General features: G+C 45.2%; 1 protein-coding gene across 1 annotated transcript in view; it reads right to left on the bottom strand.

Annotated features, from left to right (window-relative positions):
- The window catches only part of LOC132583291 (keratin, ultra high-sulfur matrix protein-like), a 34,693-nt gene extending 11,728 nt beyond the window's left edge, over positions 1–22,965 (bottom strand). Inside the window, exons 1-2 of the mRNA XM_060254989.1 lie at positions 22,930–22,965; positions 18,788–19,465 (exon numbers count right to left, since the gene is read on the bottom strand). Coding sequence (XP_060110972.1) covers positions 18,788–19,454 — 667 coding nt within the window. The 5' untranslated portion in view covers positions 19,455–19,465; positions 22,930–22,965. The remainder of the gene's footprint in view (positions 1–18,787; positions 19,466–22,929) is intronic.
- Positions 22,966–24,986: the final 2,021 nt, after the last annotated feature.

Raw genomic sequence — 24,986 nt, forward strand, 5'->3', positions numbered from 1 at the left:
CCCCCACAACAGACACCCTGTGAGGTGGGTGGGGCTGAGAGAGCTCTTACAGCAGCTGCCCTTTAAAGGACAGTCTCAGAGCGGCCTACAATCTCCTATATCTTCTTCCCCCACAACAGACACCCTGTGAGGTGGGTGGGGCTGAGAGAGCTCTTACAGCAGCTGCCCTTTCAAGGACAGTCTCAGAGCGGCCTACAATCTCCTTTATCTCCTTCCCTCACAACAGACACCCTGTGAGGTGGGTGGGGCTGAGAGAGCTCTTACAGCAGCTGCCCTTTCAAGGACAGAGTCTCAGAGCGGCCTACAATCTCCTATATCTTCTTCCCCCACAACAGACACCCTGTGAGGTGGGTGGGGCTGAGAGAGCTCTTACAGCAGCTGCCCTTTCAATGACAGTCTCAGAGCGGCCTACAATCTCCTTTATCTCCTTCCCTCACAACAGACACCCTGTGAGGTGGGTGGGGCTGAGAGAGCTCTTACAGCAGCTGCCCTTTCAAGGACAGTCTCAGAGCGGCCTACAATCTCCTTTATCATCTTCCCCCACAACAGACACCCTGTGAGGTGGGTGGGGCTGAAGAGGGGTCTCACAGCAGCTGCCCTTTCAAGGAAAAACTCTGCAAGACCTATATGGCTGACCCAAGGCCATTCCAGCAGGTCCAAGCGGAGGAGTGGGGAATCAACCCCGGTTGTCCCAGATGAGTCCACACACTTAACCACTACACCAAACTGGCTCTGAAAGAAATTTTGATCACTGCTTTCAAACCAGGAAGCAGTTTTCTCCAATTTTGCAAGAGATTCTGGAGGGGGGTTTTTAGCCACTACATCAAACTGGCTCTCTGTATGAACCAATGCGGATGTCAGGGGGTGCGGCCTAATATGCAAATCCTGCTAGGATTTTTTTATGGGGGGGAACCCTGCACAACCTAATAGTTAATCTTAGCAAAGGAACTGATTCAAATGACTTTTCCTCTGTCATTTGAATCAACTTGACAAACTGTGGCCATCCTTCTGTTGGTTTCGCAGATCAGAAGATGTATGTCTGACAGACGCACCATCCAACCAGACCATTTAGCCCATATTCACACCACACAACATCTTCCTTTATTGGCATTTCTGTGCATAGTGTCCCCCCCAAATCGCTGAATTGGGAATTATTCTCATTCTTTATAATCGGGGGTGTTCTGCGTCTGAACGGTTCCAGCGAGGGAGGTTATTGTGATGGTGGAAGCAGTTATGTAGGAGGAGGCAGTGTGGCATTAAGCTGAGTAAAGACAGTATTTTATGGCTATAAGCAGACCTCATTTTGGGCAGGAGCTCACAGGAACGGACCTCCGGAACCTCTAAATATTATTGTGCTCTTTCTTCTGAAGAGCCAGTTTGGTGTAGTTGTTAAATGTGCGGACTCTTATCTGGGAGAACAGGCCTTGATTCCCCACTCCTCCACCTACAGCTGCTGGAATGGCCTTGGGTTAGCCATAGCTCTGGCAGAGGTTGTTCTTGAAAGGGCAGCTGCTGTGAGAGCTCCCTCAGCCCCACCCACCTCGCAGAGTGTCTGTTGTGGGGGGAGAAGATATAGGAGATTGTGAGCCGCTCTGAGACTCTGTCCTTGAAAGGGCAGCTGCTGTAAGAGCTCTCTCAGCCCCACCCACCTCACAGGGTGTCTGTTGTGGGGGGAGAAGATATAGGAGATTGTGAGCAACTCTGAGACTCTGTCCTTGAAAGGGCAGCTTCTGGGGAGCTCTCTCAGCCCCTTCCACCTCACAGGCTGTCTGTTGTGGGGTGGGAAGATATAGGAGACTGTGAGCCGCTCTGAGACTCTGTCCTCGAAAGGGCAGCTTCTGGGAGGGCTCTCTCAGCCCCACCTACATCACAGGGTGTCTGATGTGGGGGGAGAAGACATAGCAGATTGTAAGCCACTCTGAGTCTCTGATTCAGAGAGAAGGGCAGGGTATAAATCTGCAATTCTTCTTCTTCTTCCCCCCCCCAAAAAAAAAACAAACTTGCTTCTGGGCTCCATTGTTCAAACCCTCTGTGAGAATTTTGCTGAACTCTAAGATTTGATAAACTTTCTAATTTTTTTCCACACCAAAACTGGGAAAGCAACTAAAGCACACAAAGCAGACCGATGGAAATCTTCCTCATGCCACAGTGGCCACAGAGGAGAAAGTCATTTTAAAAGTATGATGGGAGGAAGGCTTTATGAGGAAAACTGTAATTTGAGAAGCATTTTAAGGTGAATGCTGAGCTGATAGAATTTAGTACAGAAGGATGAATCGTCATCATCGTCGTTGTTGTTGTTGTATTGCATTGTGTGCAGCATAGCTAGGAGATCCTAAGGTTGTCTGGCAGCCAGGGGTTCGAGCTGTTGTAGCATTATGCACCACTAGCTGGCGAGCAAGACTTGCTTTTCAGAAAACATGTTTCAGAGGTTGTTTGCCATTCCCTGCCCTTGGAGGTGGAGAACATAAGAATATAAGAGAAGCCAACATGATAGAGGTTGATTATTCTATAGGACATGATTATTCTATAGGGCCTCGAGCAGGGGTGCTGAACGTCTGTCCCGAGCGCCGTTTATGGCCCTCGAGATAACGTGGTCTGGCCCTTGGGGATTGCTGAGCCAAGCCAAGTCATATGGCAGCCTCCCTGGGGCCTGGCTGGCCGGCTGGGATCACGGGGACCAGCCGCTCTGTGTGGTGGCTTCCCTGAGGCCTGGCTGGCTGGCCAAGATCGCAGTGAGGCCTGGAAAAGTCACTGTCACCATTCAGGTAAGTTTCCCCCTCATTGCTTTATTTCCCTTTCTTTCTATTCCCCCCCCTCCCCGTTTCTTTGTTTCCCTTAATTCCCCTTTCTTTCCCCCTTTCTTTCTTTCCCTTTCTTTCCCCCCTTTCTTTCTTTTTCTTTCTTTCAATTTCTTCCCCCCATTTCTTTCTTTCCCTTTCTTTCAATTTCTTCCCCCCATTTCTTTCCCTTTCTTCCCCCATTTATTTCCCCCATTTCTTTATTTCTCTTTCTTTATTTCTCTTTCTTCCCTCCCATTTCTTTATTTCCCTTTCTTTCCCTTTCTCCCTTCTTTCCTTCCCCTCTCTCCCACTCTCTCTTTCTCTCTGTGGAGCCTGTGTGGTGGGCATTGTGAAGGACTGCTACCAGGGTATGTGGGTACCTTTAAAGGTCTGCTGGGAGCAGCTGCAGTTTCCTCTTGAAGGAAGGGAGGGAGGGAGGGGCGGAAGCCAGCTACCACCTGTTCAATTTGCACTTGATTATTCCAGATCCACATCATCTCCTGGAACATTGCTGGGTGGAAGAGTAAAGCGAATGACTCAGATTTTTTGGACTTTTTGAAATCCTTTGATTGTGTCTTCCTTCAGGAAACATGGGCAGAAGACAGTTTTAGACTGACGGATTTTAAAGTTTTTAATCTCCCCGCTTATAGAACTCACTCTAAAGGTCGCAGTAAAGCAGGCATGGCTGCTTTGGTGAAATCCAGCTTACCATTTAAGGTGATCCTCCTGGATCCTTGCCCGCCAATTGCCCAGGCTTTATTGCTGTCCTCCCCAGCACTGACCCTAATCATGATTAATGTTTATTTAGCCCCTTCTAATGGTGAGCTGGAGTTAGATGCTGTCTGGGAGAAATTTTTTGACTATGTGACGTCTTTGTCTAGGAAATTCCATACTGCTCAGCTCAGGATTTTTGGTGATTTTAATGCTCGGATAGGCAGTAACAATCAGAAATGGATCTCTCATTTTGGCTTTGAAGCGGTTGAATCCCCTCCACTACAACTATGTTTACCCCGTTGTTCTAAAGATACTTTAACCAATAAGGCGGGTCTTAGATTAATTGAATTCTGCATAGCGCACAATGTTATAATATTTAATGGTCTCTCCAAATTTCCAGCTGCAAATGACTTTACTTTTTTTTCCACAAGGGGTTGCAGTGTGATAGATTTTTGTGTGGGCTCACCCAACCTTCTGTCATCTATCGATAACTTTTACATCGATCCGCGCACAGAAAGTGACCACCTGCCCCTAACTCTATCCCTACGATTGGATCTGGAGGTTAATATGGTATCACCTTCCCAATCCATGAAGGCCCCTGAGAATGTTCTAAAAAAAATCAAGTGGTCCCCGGCCCTAGAAAGGGAGTTTTCTTCCCTCTTTGGCTCTGAAGCGCTATGCAGATTAAGGGATTCAATCATAAATTCCAATTCAGATGATTCAATCCTTTCAGGATTTTCATTATTAATTGATTATTGTAGTGCCAAAGCTAAACCGGTGATCTTGTCTAGGTCTAGTTTCTCCAGCTGGTTCGATACAGATTGTTTAGCTTGGAAACAAGAACTGAGAGCTCATTTTAAAGAGGCTTGTCACTCCAAAGACCAATCAAAAATTAAGGCCTACATTGCTTACAAGACAGCCTACCTGGAGCTTACTACATCCAAAAAGAAAGCTTTCTTTCAGAATAAATGGGACCAACTTTACCACTCGATAAAATCTAACGATAATAAGGCCTTCTGGAGAATCATTTCAGGTAATCTAAAAAACAATTCTGTTACTGACCCAAATATCTCTGAGCAAACATGGGTTGATTACTTCTCTAACATTTTTGCTGCCCCATGTGTATCCCCTCCTATCTTAGCAAACCCCTCAGTTACTGATATGCCGGTCTGGCCTCCAGTAACTCTAGAGGAAATCAGTGAGTTATTGAAGGATTTAAAAGCGGGTAAAGCACCTGGCCCTGATGGCCTTCCCGCTGAGGTATTCACAAAGTTTGCCGATTGGTGGCTCTTGCCCCTTGCAAAATTGTTCTCTTTTATCGATCTGCATGGCTCCATCCCTGACTCTTGGCTTGACTCTATAATTATCCCAATATACAAAAAGGGGGGGTTGGAGTTACCAGAAAACTTCCGCCCCATTAGTTTATTATCTATAGTGGGCAAATTGTATGCAAAACATTTAGAACTCCGATTAACTGACTGGATGCGCCTAGGCAACATCATAGGTCCTGAACAGATTGGCTTCTCCAAAGGCAAATCTGCTATGGATCACTGCTGCACTCTGGCCTTCCTTGCTGAAAAATATATGCATACCGGGTCAAAAAAATTATATGCTGCCTTCATCGATTTGAAGGGTGCTTTTGATTCAATAGATAGAGCCCAACTATGGATCAAGCTTGGTTACCTGGGAATGGACCCTCGTTTGCTGTTTCTCTTGAGGAAACTTCATTCTAATACCTTTTGCCAAGTGAAATTTTCTTCTAGCGGTGACTTGACTAGTAAAATCCCAGTGTTAAAGGGGGTAAAACAAGGTTGTGTGCTGGCCCCACATCTTTTTAATTTATTTTTAACTGACCTGGCACAATTTTTGACCCCTATCAATGGTCATCCGCCTAAACTTGCAGGCCGAGCGGTCCCCTTATTACTTTATGCCGATGACACTACCATCCTCTCTTGTACAAGAGTGGGCCTGCAAAGGTATTTGAACGCCTTTTATGACTACTGTAATTGTAATTCACTTACTATCAATTATACCAAATCTAAAGTAGTTGTCTTTTCAAATTGCTGGGGCCCACAGAGATGGTTTATTGGCAATTCAACAATCGAGCAAACAAAAATTTTTAAATACTTGGGGATCACTTTTAACCACAAGTTAAGCTGGGTTTCACATCGTAACAACACCATCAACTTGGCTAAGTGTTCAGCTGCTCAAATTAAACAGTTTTTCTTTGCAAGGGGCAACCAATTAGTTCCAGCAGCTATTAAAGTATTCAAAGCCAAAACGCTTGCCCAAATCCTCTATGGTATCCCTATATGGATCTCAGCTTTTACCAGGAAAGTGGAGGGCATTCAAGCCTCATTCTTTAGACAAATTCTTGGTTTGCCAAAATGTGTGTCCTACTTTGCTCTCTGCTCTGAAGTGGGTCAGTCTTTGGTGGAGACAAAAGCCTGGATTGCAGTGTTTAAATTCTGGCTCAAAATTCATTTTAGAACAGATCCCAACAGCCTTCTTGATTGTATGAAAAGAGACCCATATATTTCGTCCTGGACAGCAGTGCTTCTGTCTAAACTCAATCAATTGGGGTTAGAGGTAGATGATTTTTCTACCTCTGAAGAGTCATATATCTTCAGATGTATTAAACTGAGACTGTGGGAATTGGAGGAAACGAAATTACGGCCAACTCTCCCTTATACTTGCTCTCCAGCTTCCTTAGGTCTTTATGCTTTTTGTGGCAAAATGCCCAATTATCTATCAGACCTAACCACTCCAAGTCATCGCAGGGCATTTATGTTGGCCAGACTAAACGCGTTTCCCTCCAAAGTTTTACAAGGGAGATATCAGCGAGTCCCTTTAGCCGACAGACTTTGCTCCTGTGGAGCGAATACCCCTGACTCAATCCAGCATATATTGCTTGATTGTTCTTTTTACCATAACCTCCGTAAAGATTTATTTGGCAAGCTTTCTTTTTCTCCAGATTTGTCTATTCTGCCACCCTGTTATTATTTATTGAGTGATACTGAGGGGGTGGTTAGTGAGGCTGTGGCAAAATTTCTGGCTGACATCCTTAAATTTAATCCTGAGCATGTTTGAATGTATCTGTAAGCTCGGTTTTATTTTGATTTTATCTCCAATGTTTAAATTTTTATATTCTGTGTATTTTTATCTGAATCTATTATGCCATTAAAGGTTTGGTATGGTATGTTCTTATGTGACACAGAGTGTTGGACTGGATGGGCCACTGGCCTGATCCAACATGGCTTCTCTTATGTTCTTATGTGACACAGAGTGTTCGAATTGATGGGCCACTGGCCTGATCCAACATGGCTTCTCTTATGTTCTTGTGTTCTTAAAACTGGTATTTATTTGTTGCCAAAATTTTCTCTCCAGAAACACACAGGTTTCTTTCTTTCTTTCTTTCTTTCTTTCTTTCTTTCTTTCTTTCTTTCTTTCTTTCTTTCTTTCTTTCTTTCTTTCTTTCTTTCTTTCTTTCTTTCTTTCTTTCTTTCTTTCTTTCTTTCTATGACGTAGTCATTGCTAAAGCGTACAACTAATGCCCGAAGTATATATAAAGGGCTTTTTAAAAATGCAAGCAACATTTTACATTGTAAAAAATATAGAAAGGGGAATATAAAGTTACGATTGTTCAAAGAAACACAACACACAGTGGATATCTTTATTTTATCTCTGTCCCTTTCCAGTCTTGTACTTGTGGTACTGTATGTTTTTATGGAATGTTGTTAGCCGCCCTGAGCCTGCCGAGGTGGGGGAGGGCGGGATATAAATGAAATTAATAAATAAATAATAAATAAATTGTATATGCTTGTGTTAGTGAATAGGGCTGGATAGGAACCATGTTGTCATTTGGGTTTATTTATTTATTTGTATGTATGTATTTGTATGTATTGGTTAAAATAAGGATTTGGGGAGGGACGGTGGCTCAGTGGTAGAGCATCTGCTTGGGAAGCAGAAGGTCCCAGGTTCAATCCCTGGCATCTCCAAAAAAGGGTCCAGGCAAATAGGTGTGGAAAACCTCAGCTTGAGACCCTGGAGAGCAGCTGCCAGTCTGAGTAGACAAGACTGACTTTGATGGACCGAGGGTCTGATTCAGTAGAAGGCAGCTTCATATGTTCATATGTTCATAACCCTAGCCTTACAAATGTAGGGAAATTAAGGCTGCAGTAAATGCTGAGACCACTAGGTGGCACATATCACCAGCTAGTAAACTCAAGAAAACCGGAGTCTAGTAGCTCTTCAGGGTTGATAAAAATAAACAACATTCCAGAATATTTTGGGGGAGTCAAAGGCCACTTTATCACAAAAATTAATCTTGGAATAAATCCTGTTAAAATCTTAGAAGTACCAATGGACTCCTGGTTTTTGATGATGATGATGATGATGATGATGATGTTGATGATGATGATGATGATGATGATGATGATGATGATGATGATGATGATGATGATGATGATGATGGAGGATCTGGAATCCTGATGGCGGTTGAATAGTTTTACCGGGTCTTCCTCTTAGGTGGGAGATCATCTGCTTGGAGATCTCCATGGAGCAGCAAGATCAAAATGGTGGATGGGGAGTAACGTTGTGCCAATGTTATAATGTCCATTCCTGTAAGAACCACAAATTAAAGATATTGGATTTATATCCCGCCCTCCACTCCGAAGAGTCTCAGAGTGGCTCACAATCTCCTTTCCCTTCCTCCCCCACAACAGACACCCCTGTGAGGCGGGTGGGGCTGGAGAGGGCTCTCCCAGCAGCTGCCCTTTCAAGGACAACCTCTGCCAGAGCTACGGCTGACCCAAGGCCGTTCCAGCAGGCGCAAGTGGAGGAGTGGGGAATCAAACCCGGTTCTCCCAGATAAGAGTCCGCACACTTAACCACTACACCAAACTGGCTCTCTATGATGTCATCATATCAGCATGACACTCTAGGATTCACTCCATGGTTAAACCATAGAGTTGTCAGTGAATCCTGGAATGTTGTGCCATCACGATGGTACCACTTCTGGTTTATGCGAGAAGTGATGTCATGTGACACTGATTAGATAGGTGCTTGACCTCTGCAAACTGCTGCTGGTCTGGCAACACTATTGACTGACCGCAGACCTATCCTCATTAAGAGTTGTAGCAACGCAAGAAGAAGAAGCGAATGGATTTATACCTCACCGTTCACTGGGAGTCTCAGAGCAGCTTACAATCTCCTTTCCTTTCCGGAGAACCTGGAAGTCGAACAGACATGTTCTGAACTTTGTTGGTCTTCTATGAATGTATTGTAAAGTCTGGGATCCCTGTAAATAGATGAGACCGTGACTGACTGACTGACTCAAGTTCTCCTCCCAAGCATCAAGGTCGACTGGGGGTTTGAGTCAAGATTCCAATGTCTGAAGTCCCACGCACAAAATACTACATCACGCTGGCTCTTTATGGCCCCCCTCCCACGTTGCAACACCCTTTTAAAGAAACGGCAGTGAAATTGTCTGGCGTACGATAACAAATTTCAAGATTACAGTGTCCAAAGGCAAACGCTTGTCCTATTTCCCCTCGCCCCCCTGTACTCTGAAGCAATGAAGCTACCGGGAGACAACGACCGGGCTGCGGAAGCGCTTCCTTCCCTGCCTTCCCCAAATCCAGACTCTGCTGGTAATTTGTTTTCGTAATTTAAATTTGTACAATTATAGCAACAAAAGAGTTAGATTTCTTAGGCAGCAAAGGGAAATGTCTTCTGTGTAATAAACGTAGCCAAAGATGAAAAACAAAAAAAAAACCAATCTCCTTTCCTTTCCCCTCCGCACAACAGACAGACACCCTGTGAGGTAGGTGGGGATGAGAGAGCTCTGAGAGGACTGTGACTGACCCAAGTTCTCTGAGCTGGCTGCATGTGGAGGAGAAGAAGAAGAAGAATTGCAGATTTATACCCCGCCCTTCTCCCTGAATCAGAGACTCAGAGCAGCTTACAATCTCCTATATCTTCTCCCCCCACAACAGACACCCTGTGAGGTGGGTGGGGGCTGGAGAGGGCTCTCACAGCAGCTGCCCTTTCAAGGACCACCTCTGCCAGAGCTATGGTTGACCCAAGGCTATGCTAGCAGGTGCAAGTGGAGGAGTGGGGAATCAAACCCGGTTCTCCCAGATAAGAGTCCGCACATTTAACCACTACACCAAACTGGCACTGGTTAAAGGGACTCACTCCCCCTTCATTCTTTCTGAGTCAGTTCCCGCACACACACACACACACACCAGAGGGGAAAAAAATTCTCATCCCGAGAAGAAGCCAAGATTGCATCTTTGAGTCTGGAAGTGTCAGAAGGTTCTCTGAGCGCCAAGATGACTTGTGAGAACCCAGAACTGCACCCATCTGTCAGAGGGTCACTCCTGGCAATGGTTCCCCAGGAGGAAGTGGCTGATTTGGCAGGTGGAGTCTATGGCATTGTGCCTGTCTGAGGTCCCACCGCTGATCCGAAGAGCAGCCTGTGGGAGTGGGGACCTCAGTTTGCTGGCCAACTCGCTTTTATTTAGGGTTGCCAAGTCCAATTCCAGAAATATCTGGGGACTTTGGAGGTGGAGCCAGGAGACTTTGGGGGTGGAGCCAGGAGACTTTGGGGGTGGAGCCAGGAGCACGGGTGTGACAAGTATAATTGAATTCCGAAGAGAGTTCTGGTCATCACTTTTCAAAGGGCCGTACCCCTTTAAAATGCCTTCCCTCCGTTGGAAACAACGACCCAAGCCACGTATAATGGAGCTCTTTAATCCAAAAGGGCTCCCCCCACCCCAATCCATACTGTTAATCAAGCTGTAGCCTCTTATTTAGCACAACAGTATTAAGTTTGGCCTCCCTATAGGGTTGCCAAGTCCAATTCAAGAAATATGTGGGGACTTTGGGGGTGGAGCCAGGAAACTTTGGGGGCGGAGCCAGGAGCAAGGTTTTGACAAGCATCATTGAACTCCGAACGGAGTTCTGGCCATCACTTTTAAAGGGACCACACACCTTTAAAATGCCTTCCCTCCTCCATTGGAAACAATGAAGAATAGGGGCACCTCCTTTTGGGGCTCATCGAATTGGACCCCCTGGTCCAATCCTTTTGAAACTTGGAGGATCTTTTGAGAGGCATCGGATGCGATGCCGCAAATTTGGTGCCTCTACCTCAAAAAAAACAGCCCCCTCCAAGCCCCCAATACCTGTGGATTAATTCTCCATTATACCCTATGGGAATTGATCTCCATAGGGAATAATGGAGCACCCAGCAGACATTTCCCTCCCCACCCCCGCTTTCTGATGACCCTGAAGCGGGGAGAGAGCCTCCAAACCGGGGGGATCCCCTGCCCCCACCTGGGGATTGGCAACTCTACTTTTAATTACTATTTCTCAATTGCCCATAATCCTGCCTTGGTTTTTTTTTTACGACCGCTGAGGGAATGCACCTTCACTGTCTGTTGTTGTTTCCAAGCTCTTATGTCACCTTGTCTTAAGGTTCATTGTCTCCTGTGCCCCAGCTGCTGTTTTCAAGCGACATCGATGCGGTTGTAAAACAAGGAGGGAGCTCCTGAATTTCTGGCCCATCCCTCTATGCCGGGGGAGATTCCATTCCACCCTGCCCAAATTATTGAAGGCAGATAAGTATCGCACTCCATCTTGGCCCTACCTGCCCTCTGCAATTATCCCTAATCCTTCTCCGATGTTTTTTTTTTTTTTTGAAGCCCTGCCCATGGGGAGCACCTCTTCTTTAACCTGTGCCAGGAAGTCTTTCGTCTTGCCAGCTGGTTTTGCAACCGTGCTGCGTTTAGGGTGGAGGCAGCATTTGTATGTGGGAGGAGCAGAACTTGGAAAACTCAGACTCAAGGAACAAACAGGAATGGGGTGAGGGAATGCCTCAGGAATTCTGCTAAGGAATTTTGGCAACAGGTGAGCGTGTCATAACGACGGGCCGTGAACTTCAGACCTTCCGAAGCGCAAATGCCGCCCTCGGTATTAGATTACTTTTGTACACTGGCTGGCTCAGTTGGAATAGCCCCGTTTTTTCATCTTCAGAGCCAGTGTGGTGTATGCATCTATGCATTTATGTATGCACTAGCCCGAAACCCGTGCTTCAAAGTCTGGAGACTTTGGGGGTGGAGCCAGGATAATTTGGGGGTGGAGCCAAGAGACTTTAGGGGTGGAGGCAGGAGCAAGGGTGTGACAAGCATCATTGAACTCTGAAGGGAGTTCTGGCCATCACATTTAAAGGGACGGCACACCTTTTAAATGCCCTCCCTCCATAGGCAATAACGAAGGATAGGGGCACCTTCTTTGGGGGTTCATAGAAATGGACCCCGCGGTTCACTCTTTTTGAAGCTTGGAGGATATTTTGGGGAGAGCCTCTGGATGCTATGCTAAAAATTTGGTGCCTCTATCTCCAAAAACAGCCCCCCCCAACGCCCCAGACACCCACAGATCAATTCTCCATTATATCCTACAGAAATGGGTCTCCATAGGGAATAATGGAGTGCCCAGCAGACATCCCCCCCCCCGCTTTCTGATGAACCTGAAACGGGGGGAGGGCCTCCAAACTGGGTGATCCCCTGCCCCCACCTGGGGATTGGCAACCCTAGTTAGGACACTTCCTGTTGTGTATATATATATATAGTGTATATACATACATACAGATTCCATGATGTAACATTCATGTGAATGAACTATACTCATGGCATCCGGGACATGTAACTTAAGTGACTAATTGCAAATCAGTTGATGACATCACAAAAATAGCTTCAGTGGAATTCTAATAGTGAATATGGTTTCCCCAGACATCTATGTCTCAGACTTAGGGGGAAGGGAGAAAGGAAGCCTATTCGTTGGTGAAATTTCTCCTGTGGTTTTCTATAATCTCCACTGTTCAGGTAAAGGTTCTAAGGTTCGGGTCTGGTCTTCCAGTGTTGGGATGAGCTTAGCAATTTTAATTTCCCCCTGCAAAGTATCATTTTGAAGTGACTAGGTGGACAGGCCAGTTTATAGAGCCTTCCTAAATTTGCCACTTCTTCACTGCTGAAGGCACCAGGGATAGACTGAACCACAAAGCAAAATATGTAATGAATTTTCTCCTATTTGTGGTTCACAAGTTGAAGTTTGTAGTTCGCGAACCAAAGTTCTCTACCATCATGAATTTCCACGAATCTTTAAAGCAGTTTATGGCAGTTCGTGGATACAGCAGAAAATGGGTTTCAAGAGACTCTGAGTCTCTTTAAACTCCCGCTTCCTGTGAAGGTTGCAAAAACAGCTGAGTGGCGAGGACCAGCCTGCTGCTCAGCTGTTTTCTGGGGCATTCCTGTTTAAAGGGACTGTGGTTACTTTCAGTGGGCTATGAATCACGAGCTGATTCAGTTGGCAAATGAACCTCGCATTTGGTTCAGTTTGTGGTTCAGCCACAAACCATGAACTGACACAAACTGCATTTTTCCACTTTGTGCCCATCCCTAGAAGGCACTCAGGTAGGGTTGCCATTCAAGAAATATCTGGGGATTTTGGGGGTGGAGCCAGGAGACATTGGGGGTGGAGCCATAAGCAAAGTTGTGCCAAGCACATTTGAATTCCAAAGGGAGTTCTGGCCATCACATTGAAAGGAACCGCAGACCTTTTAAATGCCTTCCCTACATTAGAAATAATGGATAGGGACACCTTCTTTCGAGGCTCATAGAATTGTACTGCCTGGTGCAGTCTTTTTGAAACTTGGAGAGCATTTTGAGAAGAGTCATCAGATGCTATGCTGAACATTTGGTGCCTCTACCTCAAAAAACAGCTCCTCCAGAGCCCCAGATACCCCCAGATCAATTCTCCATTATACCCTATGAGGATCGATCTCCGTAGGGAATAATGAAGTGCCCAGTAGACATTTCCCTCTCCCCCCACCCCGTTTCTGATGACTCTGATGACTCTGAAGCGGGGGATTGGCATCTCTACTCACGAGCTGCTGAACTTCCAACTTCTTCAAGTAACTCAGAGCAGCCAAAGGTTCAAGTTTGCCTTTCCTATGCAAACGACCTCTGAAAATGGAGGGTTTGGGAGGGTCTTGGCTGCTTTCACAGCCACTGGGAGCCGCCACGTTGTTCTCCACCTGCTCCCGCCACCCCCCTTCAGCCTTAAAGACACAGACACACCATCCCAAGAGGAAGCCTTTCCAAGTGGAGTTGGAAGCCTCTGGAGGTGGAAAGTCACATGATGGCTGTGGGGGCGGGGCTTCTCCCCCACCGGCCAGTTGACTGGGAGCAGAAAGGAGCCTGGGAAAGCGGAAGAACCCCCACTGGGACCTGGGGATTGGCAAGCCTACACTCAGGTCAGTCCCTCTTCCTTTGGAGGCTCCTATCTCTCTCTCTCAGGAGCTCACAGGGGAAAAGCTCCGGAAGTGCTAAATTTTATTGTGCTCTTTCTTTCTTTCTCTCCCCACCTCCACCCCGAGTAATTGCTTCCAGGCTCCGTTGTTCAAACCCCCTGTAAGAATTTTGCAGAACTCTAAGATTTGACAAACTTTCTAATATTTTTTTTTCTCACAAAAAAGTGGGGGAATAACCAAAACATGCAAAGCAGACAGATGGAAATTTTCATCATTACACTGCGGCCCCATAGGAGAAAGAAATTTTAAAAGTACAGTGAGACTGTTCCTTCTAAGCTGCAGAGTCTTGTGAGCAAAAATTCTACTTTGTGAGCTACTGGCATTAAAGTTATGATTTCCATCCCAGATCTGCTGGACCTGCATGATAGGCCATTTCTGTGAGGCAGAACCTGCCATTTTAGTCTCTATTGTCATTCTGTAGTTTTTGATTTTATATATTTTAAATTGGACTTTTATTTCTTTTTTACTGGTGATTGTTTTTATGATGTAACCCGCCCTGAGCCTGTCCTACAGGGAAAGGGAAAAGGAAAGGTCCCCTGTACAAGCACCAGTCATTTCCAACTCTGGGGTGACGTTGCTTTCACAACGGGCGTTTTCGCACTCACCTTAATCAGCAGCGACCCCCTCTTCACCGCGCAGGATCTGTGCGGATTTCGCACTAATTGCCGCGGAGCACCTGGAAGAGCCGGAAAGTCCCAGCGTTTTTGCGGCGCAAACGGAAACCGCCAAAACCCAGTTTCCGTTTGCACCGCAAAAGCGCCGGGACTTTCCGGCTCTTCCGGGTGCTCCGCGGCAATTAGTGCGAAATCCGCACAGATCCTGCGCGGTGAAGAGGGGCGTCGTTGCTGATTAAGGTGAGTGTGAAAACGCCCTCACGTTTTCACAGCCGACTTTTTATGGGGCGGTTTGCTATTGCCTTCCCCAGTCATCTACACTTTCCCCCCCAGCAAGCTGGGTCCTCATTTGACCGACCTCGGAAGGATGGAAGGCTGAGTCAACCTCAAGCCGGCTACCTGAAAACCCAGCTTTCGCCGGGGATCGAACTCAGTCATGAGCAGAGCTTAGGACTGCAGTACTGCAGCTTTAACATTCTGTGCCACGGGGTTCCTTGTCCTACAGGAAGAGCGGGCTAAAAATCGAATCAAATAAATAAAAATACTGCATAAATTATTGTGCTCTGAGATCATCCTTCCTGAGCTAAGACAAAAATGTGTGAGCTGGAGGCTAAAAATCTGTGAGCTAGCTCACACTAACTCAGCTTAGAGGGAACACTGGATGTGAGTCAGGTTTTATTACGACAATTCTAATTCAAGAAGCATTTTAAGGTAGATGCTTAGCTGATATAATTTAGTACATCTTTTGGTGATGTCGGAGTGTGTGGCATGTGCCTATGAATTATGCAAATGAGTTATGCTAATGAACTCCAGCATCTCTTTTTCTATGAAATGGCCCCTGCCTATCTCCATTCAACACTCTGTGTCACATAAGAACATAAGTGAAGCCATGTTGGATCAGGCCAATGGCCCATCCAGTCCAGCACACTGTGTCACATAAGAACAGAAGAGACGCCACATTGGATCAGGCCAATGGCCCCTCCAATTCAACACTCTGTGTCACATAAGAACAGAAGAGAAGCCATGTTGGATCAGGCCAATGGCCCCTCCAATTCAACACTCTGTGTCACATAAGAACAGAAGAGAAGCCATGTTGGATCAGGCCAATGGCCCATCCAGTCCAACACTCTGTGTCACATAAGAGAAGCCATGTTGGATCAGGCCAATGGCCCATCCGGTACAACACTCTGTGTCACGTAAGAACAGAAGAGAAGCCACGTTGGATCAGGCCAATGGCCCATCCAGTCCAACACTCTGGGTCACACAGTGGCCAAAAAATTTATATATATATATATATATATATATATATATATATATATATATATATATATATATATATATATATATGCACACTGTGGCTAATAGCCACTGATGGACCTCTGCTCCATATTTTTATCTAATCCCCTCTTCAAGCTGGCTATGCTTGTAGCTGCTACCACCTCCTGTGGCAGTGAATTCCAAATGTTAATCACCCTTTGGGTGAAGAAGTACCTCCTTTTATCCATTCTAACCCGACTGCTCAGCAATTTCATTTAATGCCCATGAGTTCTTGTATTGTGAGAAAGGGAGAAAAGGACTTCTTTCTCTACTTTCTCCATCCCGTGCATAATCTTGTAAACCTCTATCATGTCACCCCGCAGTCAACATTTCTCCAAGATAAAGAGCCCCAAGCGTTTTAACCTTTCTTCATAGGGAAAGTGTTCCAAACCTTTAATTATTCTAGTTGCCCTTTTCTGCACTTTTTCCAATGCTATAATATCCTTTTTGAGGTGCAGTGACCACATTTGCACACAGTATTCCAAATGAGATCGCACCATCGATTTATACAGGGGCATTATGATACTGGCTGATTTGTTTTCATTTCCCTTCCTAATAATTCCCAGCATGGCATTGGCCTTTTTTATTGCAATCGCACACTGTCTTGACATTTTCAGTGAGTTATCTACCACGACCCCAAGATCTCTCTCTTGGTCAGTCTCTGCCAGTTCACACCCCATCAACTTGTATTTGTAGCTGGGATTCTTGGCCCCAATGTGCATTACTTTGCACTTGGCCACATTGAACCGCATCTGCCACGTTGACGCCCACTCACGCAGCCTCAACAGATCCCTTTGGAGTGCCTCACAATCCTCTCTGGTTCTCACCACCCTGAACAATTTAGTGTCATCCGCAAACTTGTTCACCTATCGTAAAGGCACTGCTATTCCTGTCATTCCTAGGGATAAGCAGCAGGGGGAAACTGTCTCCCAGATACATATTTGGGCTTTTATGTAGGCTAGGGAAAACATTCCTGAATATGCTTTCATCGTCCACAAAGTAACCAACCAGTATGAGGTGCAGTGTTTTTAGTTGGGCAAAAGCACCTGAACTAACATATCAGAAGCAGAAAGAACAATACAGTTACACTGTTAACCTGAATGAACAAAATAAGACAATTTTAACCAAAGGACAGAATTTATTATTCTTACAAAATGACAGTGATGCAACCAACATGTTTTCAAAGCATTACAGAAGATTAAAACACTAATTATTATTGTTGTTGTTGTTGTTTGATGGATTGACCCATCCTGGCCAAGTCAAGTTTTAGGCAATGTACAAAAATATATAAATCGATCAATAAAACCCATTAAATTCAAAAAACAGATAGCAAACTCCAATGGCATCATATTAAAGTGTTTTCTGGATGCTGCATCATGGAAGGATTTGTAATTAGAAGTAAATATGTCAAAAAATTCTGGCTTCTGGTAAAAAGCTATCCCCTATAGTGTCACTCTAGGAACCAGCAGAAACTCTATGGTTTTGAAATAGTTTCTGATTATTCCTAGAGCTACCTATGTCGTTTCTGGTTTTGTTTCTTTTAGCTTTGTCACTGCCTGGCAACCCGAGCTTTCAATACTGCTTTCCGATTTTGTCTTCTGTGAATTCAGGATGAGCGACAATGCCGTTTGCATCTTTTTGTTTCTGTTGTGAGCCTTTTCATTTCAGCCATTTTCATCACTGGGCTTCCAGCTGTCTCGTTTCTTGGATGACATTTTTTTTTATAATTTTCAAAGACGATTTTGTTTTTATGGTATTACCATTTTTTAGGCCACTGCTAGATTGTGCAACATTTACAGATAAATAATGAAGAAAGATTGCTAACGTTGTGCCGTTTAATGACAAAACATTTAGCACGAGAAAGCAGAAGTTGTGAAAAATATAGACATGGATGTTCTGTCCACACAACAGAGATGCAGAGTTGACATGGGGAATTGGAGTCCAATGGTGGAATTATTATTATTATTAAATTTTATTTACAGTATATCCCACCCTCCCCGCCTACGCAGGCTCAGGGCGGCTAACAGCATTCAATAAAACATTATACAAAATACAATAATTAAAACCACATTAAAATTATACATAGTTAATACATATCCTAAAACTAATCCAGCATATATAATCTGTAACTTAACAGCAGCAGAGATGTTCCGGGAATTGTGAATTTTGGTAGCATTCCTACCTCTAGCAAGAGGGTGGAAGGACTATTCCTTCTTCTCTATTTCCAATTGAGAACTTGAATCAGATTTTGAACGTTCAATGCGTGGTCTTGAGAGAGGGGCTTCTTCTACACTTCCTATGGACCATATTAGGCACCAGTAGAAGTCAACTACATTTAGGTAAGTTTAGGAAGATTAGTGTAACTATTTGCTTAATTGTTACCTTTTTTTTCAATTTAAAAGTACTTCAGATTCAGCAATCTTCTCCTTTCTAGTGAACATCAGCTCTTTTCTTCTATGATTGAATTTGTTGTTTTGTATTTTTTGCATTTTATAATTAGTTCTTTTCTTGGGGGCTGAATTTGTTGTTTTTTGTGTTTTTTAAAATGATTTTTTTGTTAGTTACTTACTGCAAAGTCCGCATCTGGGAAAAAAGGGAGTAGAAAACAGTCCATAAATAACGCTCATTTTCGGGCACTGTTGCTTGACGTAACAGGATCATCAAGGATCTTGGATTGATACAAAGAAAATTTCCCTAACATTCCCCACAGGATGATTTCTTGGATCTTCGGAACTTTCTAAAAAACCTGCCACAGCCACATCCTCCTGGCTCAGAACACACTCCTCTTCTTCTGCCACATCCTTCAGACTCAGAACATACCCCTCTTCCTCCAGCGCCGCATCCTCCTGGCTCAGAGCACACCCCTCTTCCTCCAGCACAACATCCTCCTGGCTCAGAGTACATGCCTTTTCCTCCAGTGCCGCATACTCCTGGTTCAAAGCACACACCTTTTCCTCCAGTGCCGCATCCTCCTAACTCAGAGCACACACCTTTTCCTCCAGTGCCGTATCCTCCTAACTCAGAGCACACACCTTTTCCTCCAGTGCCACGTCCTCCTGGCTCAGAGTACACGCCTTTTCCTCCAGTGCTGCATACTCCTGGCTCAAAGCACACACCTTTTCCTCCAGTGCCGCATCCTCCTAACTCAGAGCACACGCCTTTTCCTCCAGTGCCACATCCTCCTGGCTCAGAGCACACGCCTGCTCCTCCAGTGCCGCATCCCACTGATGTAAAACATGGCTGAGAGCAAGCCCCTGTTCCTCCGCTGCCACATCCTCCTGAAGACCCACAACATCCCTCTGCAGAGAATGACTCTTCGTTCGAATAATATCCACCTGTATTGCCATTGCACGAGTCACCAATTGGCCGCCCCCAATAGTCTCGGGGCCCTCCTGAGGGGTTATGGACACAACATCTCACTCTCGGGTTACCCCCTGATCTACAGGTGGACCGACGATAGCCGTAGCATCGATAATCATGGCCTCCTCTTCTGGGGATGTCGTCTCTGCGGTTGCAACCGGTTATGCAGCAAGTGTTGTGAGCATAGTGGAATGGTTTGCGGCGAGTATCCAGCCACGATCCCGCGGGCCCATACCAAGTGGAGTTCAAATTGAAATACGGTTCCCTCCCTGAAGAGTAGATTCTTTCTTCTGGCATTCTTGATAGATCTGAAAGACAGGAACCGATGATTAAAAATACATACCAACTGTTTGTACCAAACTGTCACTTCTTTCTCTTTCTGAAGAAGACTGCAGATTTATACCCCGCCCTTCTCTCTGAATCAGAGACTCAGAGCAGCTAACAGTCTCCTATTTCTTCTCCCCCCACAACAGACGCTCTGCAAGGAGGGTGGGGCTGAGGGCTCTCACAGAAGCTGCGCTTTCAAGGACAACTCCTAAAATACCTATGGCTAACTCAAGGCCATTCCAGCAGCTGTAAGTGGAGGACTGGGGAATCAAACCCGGTTCTCCCAGATAAGAGTCCGCACACTTAACCACTACACCAAATCTCTCTCTCTCTGCCTCGTTTATGACCATGCTAATAATTGAAAAAAGGCAAGATCAATCAATAACCTTTATTGGCATGATATCCAACATAGCAAGGAACCAATCCATCCATCAAATGGCAGTTTGCAAATACATTAAGCGCCTCCTAGATGCTAAATATAAAAATTTTGCAACAGTTTCAATTACCAATTATTTCTGAGTTGATAGCAGGAAATCAATTTTATATTTCTCGGGCTTTGCTGTCTGCTCACTCAGACAGGGGTCAATGAGTATGGAGCGCTGGTCAGAGTAAAAAGCACAGTTTAGGAACACCTGTTCTAAAGTTTCTATCTCTGGACATGCACAAGTGCACAGTCTGTTAGTGTACGGAGTTTTATGGAATCTTCCAAGAAGTAGCACAGAGGGTAGCACATTGAACCGAGCTAGCAAATAGGTTCTGCCGTTAGGGGCCACTAGGCAGGTGAGATATTCAGCCCTATACTCAGGAGGTAAAAACCCCAAACTCAAGGGTGAACATCTGCCTTTAGCAAGGCTTTTGAGAACCTGCAATTCAATATCAATCAAGCTTTGTCTGATCAATAAGAAAGCTGATTTTTCTGTATGCAGAAATAGATCTCCAATATTAATCCCTATCGAATTTGGGCACCACATTTTAAGAAGGCTATAGACAAGCTGGAACAGGTCCAGAGGCGGGCAACAAAGATGGTGAGGGTCTGGAGATCAAGTCCTATGAGGAAAGGTTGAAGGAGCTGGGGATGTTTAGCCTGGAGAGGAGGCGGCTGAGAGGTGATATGATCACCATCTTCAAGTACTTGAAGGGCTGTCCTATAGAGGATGGGGTGGAATTGTTTTCTGTGGCCCCGGAAGGTAGGACCAGAACCAGTGGGTTGAAATTAAATCAAAAGAGTTTCTGGCTCAACATTAGGAAGAACTTCCTGACCATTACAGCAGTTCCTCAGTGGAACAGACTCCCTCAGGAGGTGGTGGGCTCTCCTTCCTTGGAGGTTTTTAAACAGAGGCTAGATGACCATCTGACAGCTATGAAGATTCTGTGAATTTAAAGGGTGGTGTTTGTGAGTATTCTGCATTGTGCGGGAGGGTTGGACAAGATGACCCTGGAGGTCTTTTCCAACTTTATGATTCTATGAATTGATTTTATCGTGTATGTGAAAAAAAGCCAGGGATAAAGTGGCAGTCCTAATTAAGCCTGTAATTGAGAATGGGGGAGGGGAAGATAGAATTTGGTGGCAATGTAGACAATGAAATATCTCTCTCTCTCTCCTGACCTAAATAGCCCAGGCTACCCTAATCTCATCAGATACTGAAAACTAAGGAGGGTCAGTCTTGGTCAATATTTGCATGGGGTACCACCGAGGAATACTGTGTTACTATGCAGAGGCGTGCACTGTCAAACCACCTCTAAATGTCTCTTGTCTTGGAAACCATAGGGGTTGTCGTAAGTCAATTGGGGAGGGACGGTGGCTCAGTGGTAGAGTATCTGCTTGGGAAGCAGAAGGTCCCAGGTTCAATCCCTGGCATCCCCAAAAAAGGGTCCAGGCAAATAGGTGTGAAAAACCTCAGCCTGAGACCCTGGAGAGCCGCTGCCAGTCTGAGAAGACAATACTGACTTTGATGGACCCAGGGTCCGATTCAGTAGAAGGCAGCTTCATATGTTCATGTACAATTTGACAGCGAGGGGGAGGAATTGAGCCTCCTATTGACTCATACTGCAACAGTCTTTCAAAAATCATTTGTTAGGCATTAATCCAGGGGGTAGAAAAAAGCCCGGCAGGTACTCATTTTACATATTAGGCCACCCCCCCCCCTAACATCACCATTGTTTTGCACAGGGCTTTTCTGTAGAAAAAGCCCAGCAGGAATTTGTTTGCATCTTAGACCACACCCCCTGACACAACACCAACCAGAACTACCTTCCTCTGCATTCCTAAAAAACCCTGCATCTACAACCAAACTTGGATTGGCTATTGAGCACTCTGGAATGACAGAACCCTTTTCTCAAGGAGTTTACTTCAGGCTTCTTTGGCCGGGGATCCTGGAGGGCTTTTTGCCATCTTCTGGGCATGGAGCAGGGATCACAGGGGTGGGGTGGGGGAGGTATCTGTGAAGTTCCTGCATTGCGTAGGGGGATGGACTAGATGGGGTTCCCTTCCAACTCTATGATTCTAAGATTCTTCTACTCAAAAGCACAACTGTTCTTAAACCTTGGTGATGTTATGTATTCCAACCAGTCACTGGAGCTACATGTAGCTCATTAAAGATAAATTTATCAGTAGAATCCAATCTTCTGAGCCCGACGTCTCTGGGTTTTAAGAACATAAGAGACGCCATGTTGTCAAAGATTTCAGGTTTTCACGGCTGGTAACATCATTAGGGTTTGTAGAATCTTTCGGGATCAAGTGCCGTGTTCTACAGAACACGGCACTTGATCCCGAAAGATTCTACAAACCCTAATGAAGCCATGTTGGATCAGGCCAATGGCTCATCCAGTCCAACACTCTGTGTCACTGAAGAACATAAGAGAAGCCATGTTGGATCAGGCCAATGGCTCATCCAGTCCAACACTCTGTGTCACAGAAGAACATAAGAGAAGCCATGTTGGATCAGGCCAATGGCTCATCCAGTCCAGCATTCTGTGTCACAAAGTGCCAAAAAATCCAGGCCCCATTAGGAGGTCCATCAGTGGGGCCAGGACACTAGAAGCCCTCCCACTGTCCCCCCACCTCAAGCACCAAGAATACGGAGCATCACTGCCCCAGACAGAGAGTTTTCATTCTGTGCAAGATGGTGCTATAAATGACTGGAATTTGCAGCAAGTTTTTACAAATAAAAAAATAAAAAAAATCCACCTTTCTGCCCAGTTAGGACCATCAGGGTACATACCAATAAAAAGCACAACAATATAAAACACATCATAAAAACCAATTTAAAACTAAAAGTAATGCTTTAACACCGCAGCACCTTACTCAAAGGCTATTAGCACTGGGAGTATCCCAAGAAATAGTTGGCATAGAAGACTGTAGCTAGCCTATGGACTTTTACAACAGGTCATGACGACATAAAGCGCATATACTCCATGGAAAGGAAAGCTATAAAGTTTGGCTTACCTTACTGAGGAAAGAGGACAGCTAAAGGAGGGTAATGATCCACTGAATGAAAAGTCCTAGGAAGAAAGGCTGTTTTTATACGGTTCCAAGTCCTCCTCCTCTTCCGGGTGATACAGAACTTTTGGAATGATGGATCAGTTCAAAACCATGGTCCCAAGACTGTATCTATACAGGATATTGATCTTTTGATGCCTGATTCACAATGGAATGGTTGTTCAGTGAACCAAGACTTATCTAATTAGCAGTCACACTTGAGCTGTGTGACACATATGATAAGGAATGACTCTCTTTGAAAGATCAAAGGACTCTATTGGACGCCACTGAGAAAGGATCAGACGTGAAATCAATGAATCAGGGACAAAGGTATGATAACATGCCTCAGAGTCAGCCAGATCCATGCTAAGCTGTTCTCCAAAACCTTTTATGGCGCCCGATGACATGAAAGATGAGTCATCCCAGCTCATGTAAACAAACAATAGAGTACATGGATTTGAAGGACAGAAATGTTTTAAATGGGCATGATCAAGTTTGGTATTCTTGGTTTTCAAGACAAGAAGAAGAAGAAGAAGAAGAAGAAGAAGAAGAAGAAGAAGAAGAAGAAGAAGAAGAAGAAGAAGAAGAAGAAGAAGAAGAAGAAGAAGAAGAAGAAGAAGAAGAAGAAGAAGAAGAAGAAGAAGAAGAAATGATTATATGATGATATTAGATTTATACCCCACCCTTCACTCTGAATCTCAGAGTCTCAGAGCAGCTTGCAATCTCCTTTCACCTTCCTCCCCTACAATGGACACCTTGTGAGGTAGGTGGGGTTGAGAGGGCTCTCACAGCTGCCCTTTCAAGGACAACTCCTACGAAAGCTATGGCTGACCCAAGGCCATTCCGGCAGCTATGAGCGGAGGAGTGGGGAATCAAACCCGGTTCTCCCAGATAAGAGTCCGCACACTTAACGACTGCACCAAACTGGTGAGTTTTCCATTGACAGCGGAGCAGAGTCATAAATTTAGTTTACCACATAGGTCGTGGTAATGATGAATTTGTTATCATTTGCGGTAAAACCATCCCAGTTATACTCCTCAGTAATGAAGCTGTAAGCTTCAAAAAAGATGTGTTCCAGAATCAAACTTGCCATGATCATAAAGCTTAATTTTATTTGTGCGTCTCATGCATTTCAAAAATGGTTGGTTCACAGTTTCCATATTGATTATGGTTGGGAGGGGCTGTGGCTCAGTGGTAGAATATCTGTTTGGCATGCAGAAGGTCCCAGGTTCAATCCCCGGCATCTCCAGTTAAAAGATCTGGCAGTAGGTGATGTGAAAGACCTCTGCCTGATACCTTGGAGAGCCACTGCCAGTCTGAGAGCCAGTTTGGTGTAGTGGTTAAGTGTGCGGACTCTTATCAGGGAAAACGGGGTTTCATTCCCCACTCCTCCACTTGCACCTGGTGGAATGGCCTTTGCGTCAGCCATAGCTCTCGCAGAGGTAGTCCTTGAAAGGGCAGCTGCTGTGAGAGCCAGTTTGGTGTAGTGGTTAAGTGTGTGGACTGCTATCTAAGAAAACAAGGTTTAATTCCCCACTCCTCCACTTGCACCTGCTGGAATGGCCTTGGGTCAGCCATAGCTCTCGCTGGAGTTGTCCTTGAAAGGGAAGCTGCTTGTAAGAGCTCTCTCAGCCCCACCCACCTCACAGGGTGTCTGTTGTGGGGGAGGAAGATAAAGGAGATTGTAAGCAGCTCTGAGTGTCAGGACTTGTAACTTTTGCTTGCTTGCTTTAGCCACACTGACTCCATGTTGTAATTTAGAGTACTTAACAACGGTCATTAACCCTGGCCCCACTGCTATGCCAACTATTTAGGGCGGCGGGGTAGGCGACAGATAGTCTCTGCTTCACATCCACAGGTGCCCTTTGAAGACAGGCCGTTTGGCCTTCGCACCAAGGGAGCATCCTCCCTTCTGATAACGAACTCTGGGAATACAGACAACTGCTTGAGACCGTGTGAATAATTGCTTTATTGTGCTTTGCTGCGGGCATAAGATGTAACCAACTGCCAGGAGTCGCCATTAC

This window comes from Heteronotia binoei, chromosome 1 (genome assembly GCF_032191835.1).
Source record: "Heteronotia binoei isolate CCM8104 ecotype False Entrance Well chromosome 1, APGP_CSIRO_Hbin_v1, whole genome shotgun sequence".
In the NCBI taxonomy this organism is placed as follows: domain Eukaryota; kingdom Metazoa; phylum Chordata; class Lepidosauria; order Squamata; family Gekkonidae; genus Heteronotia; species Heteronotia binoei.